Below are 10,087 nucleotides of genomic sequence, written 5' to 3'. Positions count from 1 at the left end.
CTGTCTTCTGTCTGTGTGCGTAGGATGTACACAGGCTTGTGTGTGTTTTCTATCAGTCTATTGTCTGTGCACAAAAATGCCTCTCTGTGTGTTCTTTCTGTCTGTCTGCCTGTGCCTGTCCTGTGTGCGTGTGCGTGTGTGTGTGTGTGTGTGTGTGTGTGTGTGTGTGTGTGTGTGTGTGTGTGTGTGTGTGTGTGTGTGTGTGTGTGTTCTTGCACTTTTAGGCCAATAGTTATGGATTAGGAAATTAAAGTAAACACATTTTCCTTGCTGTTACAGTACTTACTGTGTGTACTAACGTGTGTGTGCGTGTGTGTGTGTGTGTGTGTGTGTGTGTGTGTGTGTGTGTGTGTGTGTGTGTGTGTGTGTGTGTGTGTGTGTGTGTGTGTGTGTGTGTGTGTACAGTGTGTGTACAGTGTGTGTACAGTGTGTGTACAGATGAAGTGAAGGATGACTTCTTGCTCAGAGATCTGTGGGTCGGAATATGCTGAGCAAGCCCAGGCCAGTGGCACCTGTCAACAGTATGGAGTCCGCTCATATCTACACCAGGTACACACACGCACGCACGCACACACACACACACACACACACACACACACACACACACACACACACACACACACACACACACACACACACACACACACACACACAGTGGAGTGTGTGATACATTTAACAGTTTTCTTTCTTTCTATTCATGCTTATTCTTTCAGTGGGGGTGTATTTAAAAATAGAGTGGATTAGCATAATCATACCCGCCCCCACACAGCTGAATAGAGAGACTCAAAAATGTGAATGGTAGGTGTGACTGTGAGCGCATTCATTCACCATCAGCATAGGCAATAAGTAGCAAACAAAATCATTCATGAACAACACTCCACAAAAACTGTAACCCCCTCCCCAAAAGGACCAGACGTTCTTCACCACCCAGAGATCCACCTCTCCTCCAGGCTGCCCTCTGCCATCGCAGATACAGCAGAGGGAGGTTCTGCCATTATTTGTGTGAACATAACCCAACCATAACTCAACCATAACCCAACCCAGATAAATACACACATTATGAACATAACCCCACGATAACACGGTTGTACTATAGAAGCTCATGAGTTATCGTGTGCCCTGACTGACTTATCTAGAATAATATGAATAGTCTGTGATCTGACTGATTATGTTTTTCCCTCAGTTCTACGAGGAGTGCACAGCCTCCATCTGGGAGCGTGATGAAGACTTTCAGATTCAGAGATCGCCGAGCAGGTGGAGCTCTTTACTCTGGAAGGTATGGATGTTTAAACGTTTTCCTACTCTTGTATATTGGGCTGAAACCAGTCTAAGAAAATCTGCCAATTTCATGATTTTATGTCTATTTTATTTTTTGTGTATCAGTGACAATCCAACCGTAAACAAAGAGGCCTATCTAGATGTTAGATCCTAATATGAAAGATGATTATGATCTGATGATGATGATTTCATGTTCTATGCCTTATCTTGACTTTGTCTATTTTGCTGCTGTCTATTTTATGCTCATTTTATGCTTATTTTATGCCTAATTCTATTTATGAACTTCATGCATTGCTCTTGATCTGCCAATATTTGTCTTTTTTACTACTGTGCACTTTGAGCTGCAATTCTGATGCAATTCTATGAAAGGTGCTATACAAATAACTTGTATTGTTATTATTATTATTATTATTATTATTATTATTATTATTATTATTATTATTATTATTATTATTATTATTATTATTATTATTATTATTATTATTATTATTATTATTATTATTATTATTATTATTATTATTATTATTATCATTATTATTACACTTTGGGTGCCGGGACACGTCTTCTCACGTCTTTGCTGGCCATGCTAAAGTTGCCGGGGGACGCTGTACAGCGTCCTTATATCAATATTTCAAAAATCTGCGATCGGATTCATAATGTCCCTCCGCTGGCCTGAGATCCACCAGCAGGACCCACTGAGCTCTCTGGCGGTTCAGGAGCGCCATCTGGTGGCCGATCGGCGCAACCGCTTAACAGGAAGCGCAGTAGAGGTTTTGCTAGACGTCCGTATTGCTTCCGGCCACTCGGTACATGTCCCGTGACTCTAGCTCGTCACACTACATAGCGATCGATTGCCAATAACTCGATAAACAACATGATTTGGACGTATATACCATTATACAAGCTGGAGATGGACCGGGTAATAATATATCCCATAATGATAAAATTTCTACTCGACGATGATCGCCCAACGGCGCGCGGAGACTGGGGTGAGTTTCAGCGTGTAACGTTACCGTCTTCGATAATAACTGATATTATCAACATTTGACCCACATTAGATGATTGGTATAACGCTGCCCACGGAATTATAAACGCCCCCTCGCCCATCCGGTCAACATCAGATGACGTGTAGTAACTTCTAGAAGTACGTCTAGTTGGAATTTTTTATATCGCGCTGATTGCCATCAAACTGTATTTCATCATCAATATAATGCATTTGGGGCTATATATCACGTTCTGGAGAAAGCTGCAGAAAGAGATGAAAACATACTTATACATTAGACCATACTTTACTATGAATATGTGAATGAAAAAGTTTAACGTTGCTACACAATGAACAATACATATAGGACTTTGAATGGGCCCTAATAATGGCAATGTAGCAATAGAATTTAAAAAGTTATAGCCCTGCAAAGAAGGGGACTTTCTCCATAGACAAATAGCGCTGGCAATCTATGGTATATCATTAATTTAACCTTAGGCAACCAAAGTGTTAAAACTGAGATGTGGTCTCTGAACCCCCCCCCAAGTACAAAAATATGATACAAAAAGCCATGGGTAACATGCCAGAAATCAAAGAAAATGTATTAGTTTGTCTGCCTTTACACGTTCAGAAGGATGTATCTATATTAGAAACCGTTTGGTCCAATGACCCCAAACTAACGGTCTAATATTATACTGTGCACAGTACAAGTAATCAGATCAGCTATTGGCCTTTAACTCCCCAATTTACTCCAATAACCCTCCCCCTCTCTTCAACCTATTAATTCCTGTCTTCTGGTATAATGTAAATACAGGCATGTACTCTAGGGGGCGCAAATGCACACGTGCCTTAGAGATGGGGGAAACTCAAAGAGAGGAGTAAACAGTGCCTGTACACACTGTACTAAAGAATTAACCTTGTCACGGCAATAACCGTCACTTCTAAGGAGAAGGCAGGGACGCACCAACGTCAATGATCCTCCTCTCCTCCCTCCAGGTCTGTCTCGCGTTCGGCACCCTGATCCTGTTCACAGGCCTCGTGGTCCTCCTGGTGGGCTACGCTACCCCAGCCAGGATCGAGGCCTTCGGCGAGGACGACCTCCTCTTTGTGGACAGGTGGGATGAGTGACTCTGGTGGTGTCTTTGATTGGGAGAGGTGTCTTGGAAAGGAAAGCACAGAGCAGCGTCTCCTGTCTTGTCTTGGAGTGACAGTGGCTCGGGAGGTAGAGCAGTCGTCTGGTAATCCGGAGGTTCCGGGTTTGATTCCTGCTCCTCCCGGGAAGCGTGTCAAAGTGTCCTTGAGCAAGACACTTAACTCCTAATTGCTCCTGATGAGCAGGTTGGCACATTGCATGGTTGCCTCCGCCGTCGGTGTGTGAATGTGTGAGTGAATGGGTAAAATGTGAGGAACAAATTGTAAAGCGCTTTGGATTTACCATTCCACGTGGATGTGTGTGACAGGAGGGAGTGGGTAACAAAAGACATTCAGAGAGAAGAGGCAGCTTGGAAAGACTACCCTATATATGGACTGTATTGACACCTTCCTCAAATAAAATGTATCTTCGCCATTTATTTTGCACATCAATCAATCAGATTTATTTATAGAGCACATATTACATGAAACATATCAACCAACGTGCTGTACAGAGGGTAGATACACATAGATATATCTAGACAACATATATATTATGCAACAATCACATCTCAGTTTTACGGGAGGACACACAAGCAAACAAGGCATGAGTCAGTGTACATTGGGAAATGCTAATGAGTAGAAGTGGGTTTTGAGCCTAGACTTGAAGGCATCTGTCGACATAATCTCACACCCATCCAAAAGCTATTTTGAACACATTCATTTAGTTTGACAATTATTGAGAGTAAATTAGTTAGAATATGGTCACCAGTGATGTCATTGAGGACATTGGGCCTCATTCACGAAGCGATATAAGAACAGATTTCCTCTTATTTCTTTCTTAACTAGCATTTTTTCTTATTTTGTTCTTACCTGGGATTCAGCAATGTTTTTCCAATTTTTGCTTTTCTCTTAGGCAAGACAAAATTCCAAGAGTGGTCGAGAGCACTCTTACCCAAATAAGAAACTCTTACCCAGATGAGAATATATTTTAAATAAAAGCCTAACATTGGTCAATTGCCCCCAAATACGACTTAAAAAACCCAGAACTTTTCAATCATTATTATTATTATTATAACTTATTACGTGCGTTCTGCCTCTGAAATGGATTATATATTGCTGTTAGAACAGTTCGATGCTCTGGCCACCCAGGCCGTACGCATAGAACGCATATTTATTTATCGTCTAGATCTATTTGCAGAGCCAGATGAGTGGCTGCTTAACTAGGGCTGGGCGATATGGCCAAAAACGTTATCGCGATAAAATTATAAAATAATTTTCATATAACTCGATATCGATAATTATCGTCGATATAATGTCTGTCAAGTTTAATTAACTTCTTATGCCCGGCGCCGATGGACAGGCTATTAATAGACTTGTTTTGCTGCTGCGAATGTCTCGAGTTGATGTCGTCATCAGTCCGCGCACGTTAGCAGTTAGCCAGAGCAAGCCGTGTATCCCATGACAATGTACTAAATATGACCCTAAAATACTCCGTTTCGCCCCAATACATTGCAACGACGTCCACCGTATACCCCACACTACTATAACCGTGGCCTCAGAATTCACGCCACACACCCACTCGGCACGTAAACTATAAAATAGCGCTGTGCAAGCTAATTATCCTAGCCAGCCTTGTTTCCAATGCACTCAATATAACCCTAAAATACTCTGTTCCGCCCCAATACATTGCAACGACGTCTACCGTATACCCCACACTAGAGCTGCCGCGGTTACCGCATTACCGCGGTATCGCTGTTACATCACGCCCACCGCAGAGTTAAGCTGAATACCGCATCACCGCTGTTTTTTATAATAATAATAAGAAGAAGAAGAAGAAGAAGAAGAAGAAGAAGAAGAAGAAGAAGAAGAAGAAGAAGAAGAAGAAGAAGAAGAAGAAGAAGAAGAAGAAGAAGAAGAAGAAGAAGAAGAAGAAGAAGAAGAAGAAGAAGAAGAAAGGGTCGGGGGGGGGGCGTAACCGCCGGGCGCTACCACCCCTGCCCGCGACACCGAGTGAACGGCGCACGACCAGAGGGGAGACTTCGAATCCCCCCCGCCTCTCCCCGTCAGAGGGAGAGGTGAGTTGGGAACCGCGGCGGCGGGCGAGGGGCTGGAGCCACACCGCGCTCAGGTTTTATGGTTCTCGTTAAGTCAGACTCGCCCGGTCTTCCCCGGCCGCGGCTCACCCATCCTTTGGGGGGGGGGGGTCGGGACACCGGTCGGGACAGAGCCCTGGGGACTATAGGTATTCACTCTTGGTCGACGGGGAGAGTGACGCGCGCCTCAGCTCCTCAACAGACCCGTCCACCGTCTACCTCGAGTGAGCCTCACGTTGTACCTCACTGCAAGCGTCAATAAACAGTGTTCCCTGTTCAGTAGCCTATGTTGTCTGTGTTTCACTTTCAATAACGAATGCGTGCTTGCCGAATCCCAAACAATATTCATGCTGCAAAGTCATCCTCTAAAGATAGACATTTAGACTAGAGGCAGGCTATATGCTATAAAGAATAGACTACTACTACTAATCTTTTTTTTTTGCGGTTACCGCGGCGGTTTCAATAGCTTTGCAAATTTGTGCGGTAAGGAAAAAATCAATACCGCGGCAGCCCTACCCCACACTACTATAACCGTGCCCTCAGAATTCACGCCACACACCCACTCGGCACGTAAACTATAAAATAGCGCTGTGCAAGCTAATTATCCTAGCCAGCCTTGTTTCCAATGCACTCAATATAACCCTAAAATACTCTGTTCCGCCCCAATACATTGCAACGACGTCCACCGTATACCCCACACTACTATAACGTGCCCTCAGAATTCACGCCACACACCCACTCGGCACGTAAACTATAAAATAGCGCCGTGCAAGCTAATTATCCTAGCCAGCCTTGTTTACTACTTGAGTGCTACATCTCTACCCAGAGGTGCAGCGCGGGTCTCCTTACGCTATCGGCCATCTCCTTCACTGATTGGTTGTTAGTGCGTGTGCTCATATCCAAGCTTGGAAAATTGATATATCGAAACTTTGCGACCACGTTTCATGTTTATTTCGAGGAAATAATTTATCGCGATAGTTATCGTTATCGTTTTATCGCCCAGCCCTATGCTTAACCGTTTCAGATTGCCAAGAGCGGTCCTTTTAGATGTATGCAATACTCTGGAGCCTCAACTCAGACACAATACACGCCGGTCAAATCCTGTGCCTCCACACCTACAAGTTCTGAGTGCACTCTGGGTTTTAGCCACAGGGACCTTTCAGAGAGATAGATGACAGGTCCGCTATTTTCCAACCTACTGCGCAATTAGCTCTTGACAAGCGTTCGGTATTGACAAAGGCTACTTTGCTGGAACGATTCATTTAGCATGTATACAGTACGTGTGTGTGTGTGTGTGTGCTCGTGCGCTGAGGCTGCCTCACAAGACGTTTTATTATTAATGAATTAATTAATTAATTAATATGTATTTATTTATTTATGGAGCATTTATTTATCCACTCTGGTTGGATGGTGTATTGTACTGTGCTGTATAATAACAATACATTTTAATCTAATATAATTTTGAGATCAGTCACAAATCGCTTCCTGTTGAATGGATCCGAACCTCTCAAGTTGTTTTGCACACCGCCCTCGCCATTTTGCACACGCCTCATTCACCTTATAAGGAGCTGGCGGGGTGTGTCTGTATGCAAATGTATGGAACGGGAATGCGCATTTCAGTTTAAGAATTAGTGAGATTCATCATTCAACACACCTGGGTAAGAACAAATTTGGACTATAAGAACGGGTTGATGAATGCGGCAGTGGCTTTTCTTATTTTTCTCTTAACAGTTTTTGAGAAAAAATATAAGAAAAATATACAAGAGAGTATTGGTGAATGAGGCCCATTTAATCTTTGTGTTGTGGTAATTGCAGCACCCTGAAATTATGTAGATGAAGAAATAGCAATACCTTGTCTTATAGGGACTAGTACCTAATTAACAGCCAATGCCAATATTAAACCTCCGCTTTGTCGACAGCCATGCCGTCAGCTTCAACCGTGCCCTGGACGTCTGCAAGCTGACGGGCACCGTGCTGTTCTGTGTGGGAGGCACCTCCGTGGCCGTGGGGCTCCTGCTGTCCGCCTTCGCTAAGAGCTACTCCAAAGAAGAGCTGTACCTGCAGCAGAAGTTCAAGGAGAGGCTGGCAGGTCGTCGGGCTACAGTCGGTAAGGTTCTGTTCTCTTTAGACCTGAAGAGACTCATAGGACGTCACTGTCACTCACTCATACAGTCAGTCAGTCAGTCACAGACACAGTTAGTTACTCTGCCTCTAGTGGTGGCTCACATGCATGGCACTTTGACTCGTGTTTTGACAATCTGCTCTATCTTCACATAATGACGCCAGGTCCTTGTTCCATTTGCAGCTACTTAAAGGGGAAGTTCACCCAATATAATTGTAGCTATTTAGCTCCACAGCATTGGAGTGAGGGACAGGCATCTCTAAGGCTGAAAAATCCAAATCTCGCCAACATCTCATCACACCAGAAGTATCTGGATGGATAGATAAGCACTATGGGGAAGAGGACAACTATGCTGTTTTGTGTTTGAGTGAACTTGCCCTTTAAGTGGAAATTAAGTTGATTCAGCCAGAGACTCTTGAACTTGAAATGTTGCACTCAAACCAGTGTTGTAGTCGAGTCACTAAATCTCAAGTCCGAGTCCCCAGTGTTCGAGTCCGAGTCCAAGTCAGAGTCACCAAAGAAGAGCCCGGGTCAAGTCTGAGTCAAGTCCCCATTACCCTAGTCCGAGTCCGAGTCTGAGTCATCGAGGTTGAGTCCACTCCATTCTGACAATCAAAGAGCTGACATACAATAAAGAAAGGTCTACACATTAAACATAAATGACACAGCGGTCACCTTTTCAAAGGGAGTTTATTTACTTTGTGACACAATAGCCAAACAAATGCACTATCCATCAATATATTATGCCAAATAATTAGGGCCTATTACACATTTTTTTAAATAGAATATTAATTAACAAGTCCGAGTCCTCGTCTGCACCGTCAAAGTCCGAATGCAGTCAATGCTTGAGTCCAAGTCCGAGTCATCAGTGCTCAAGTCAAGTCCAAGTCGAGTCACGAGTCCTGAAAATCAGTCCAGGACTCGGACTCGAGTACTACAACACTGGTCACAGTTAGTTACTCTGCCTCTAGTGGTGGCTCACATGCATGCACTTGCATGATGACTCATGTTTCGACAATCTGCTCTATCTTCTAGGGCTGACCCCTATTAATCGATTAGTCGACTAATCGGTCTAAAGGGGCCGTAGTCGACTGGCCAACCTCTTAGTCGAATATAATAATAATAAAAAAAAAAAAATCATTCATTCTTTCCAAAAGAAAATAGGCCTAGAAGCGTGGCTAACGCTAATGGCACGCATACCAGAGGCTAACTGCCTATGAAAACAGGCACAGAGGCACTGAAAGAGGATTTCACCCATCTAATGAACACACTAGACTAGACAAATATCAAGATGTATCCATCAGTGGACCAATTGCATGCTTTTGCAGAGGACAAGAAGCCCTCAGTCGACTCCTTCAGACATTAAGCACCCCCCACAGCCCGTATGAAAAAAAAGAAAAAGAAAAAAATTAAAAATATTATACTTTTTTTTTTTTTTTTTTTTTTTTTTTTAGTCGACCAATAGTCGACTAACGGCAAATTTTGGCCAATCCTAGTCGACCATCCAAATCCTTAGTCGGGGACAGCCCTACTATCTTCACATACTGTATGATACTGTGTTCTTGTTACATGAGCAGCTAATTAAAGGGGAAGTTCACCCAATAGAATCGCTGTCATCATCATGACACATAACGACCACGATAGTGTTCTCAATTAAACTGTTAACAATGAGGTATGTGGCTTATCGTGAGTAACCGTGTCATTATTTCTGGAAAAAGTACTTTGCTATTTAACTCCAATCTCGTCCCACCAGATGTATCTGGATGGATAGATAAGTACTATGGAGAAGAGGAAAACTATGCTGTTTTATGTTTTGGGTGAACTTGCCCTTTAAGTGGAAATTAAGTTGATTCAGAGTTTAAAGCTTCAGCCTGAGACTCTTGAACTTGAAATGTTGCACTCAAACACAAACATGTGCTGCGATAAACACAAACAACAACACAAACAACAACACAAACAACACAAACACGTATGTGCTGCAATAAAGCTCAACAACACAAACAACAACACAAACAACAACACAAACAACACAAACACGTATGTGCTGCAATAAAGCGCAACGACATTCACACAAACAACAACACAAACATGTATGTGCTGCGATAAGGCTCAACAACAAGACTACTGCTTTTTCAGGTAACCCCATAACAAAAGCACCAACGCCTGGCGAGGGAAAGGTACCCGTCACTCTCTCCAGAGTCCAGAGCATCCAGCCGACCAACACACAACCTGAGACCTGACACCACCACGAGAGGAACTGAAGGAGTGTGTGTGTGTGTGTGTGTGTGTGTGTGTGTGTGTGTGTGTGTGTGTGTGTGTGTGTGTGTGTGTGTGTGTGTGTGTGTGTGTGTAGGTTTGTGTAGGTTTGTGTAGGTTTGTGTGTATGCAATATCTGTTTGTGTGTCTTCTCTTTCATAAGTTCCACTAACATGAGTGGAAAGTCTGGTTATTGTGTGTAAGTGTGTGTGTGTGTGTGTG

General features: G+C 43.3%; 1 protein-coding gene across 1 annotated transcript; it reads left to right on the top strand.

The window, feature by feature from the left end:
* Window positions 1-450: 450 nt before the first annotated feature.
* On the top strand, window positions 451-9,849 carry nrsn1 (neurensin 1; the record flags this gene model as incomplete). Its single annotated transcript, XM_084336425.1, has 5 exons — window positions 451-549; window positions 1,184-1,276; window positions 3,257-3,375; window positions 7,407-7,594; window positions 9,746-9,849. 5 exons carry the CDS (start codon window positions 451-453, stop codon window positions 9,847-9,849), a joined length of 603 nt encoding a protein of 200 aa, XP_084192551.1.
* Between the last annotated feature and the right edge of the window lie 238 nt (window positions 9,850-10,087).

This window comes from Notolepis coatsorum (assembly GCF_963971535.1).
Source record: "Notolepis coatsorum genome assembly, chromosome: 19".
Lineage (NCBI taxonomy): Eukaryota > Metazoa > Chordata > Actinopteri > Aulopiformes > Paralepididae > Notolepis > Notolepis coatsorum.
Note: the sequence above shows the minus strand (reverse complement) of the source record. Positions and strands in the feature narration are given on the sequence as shown.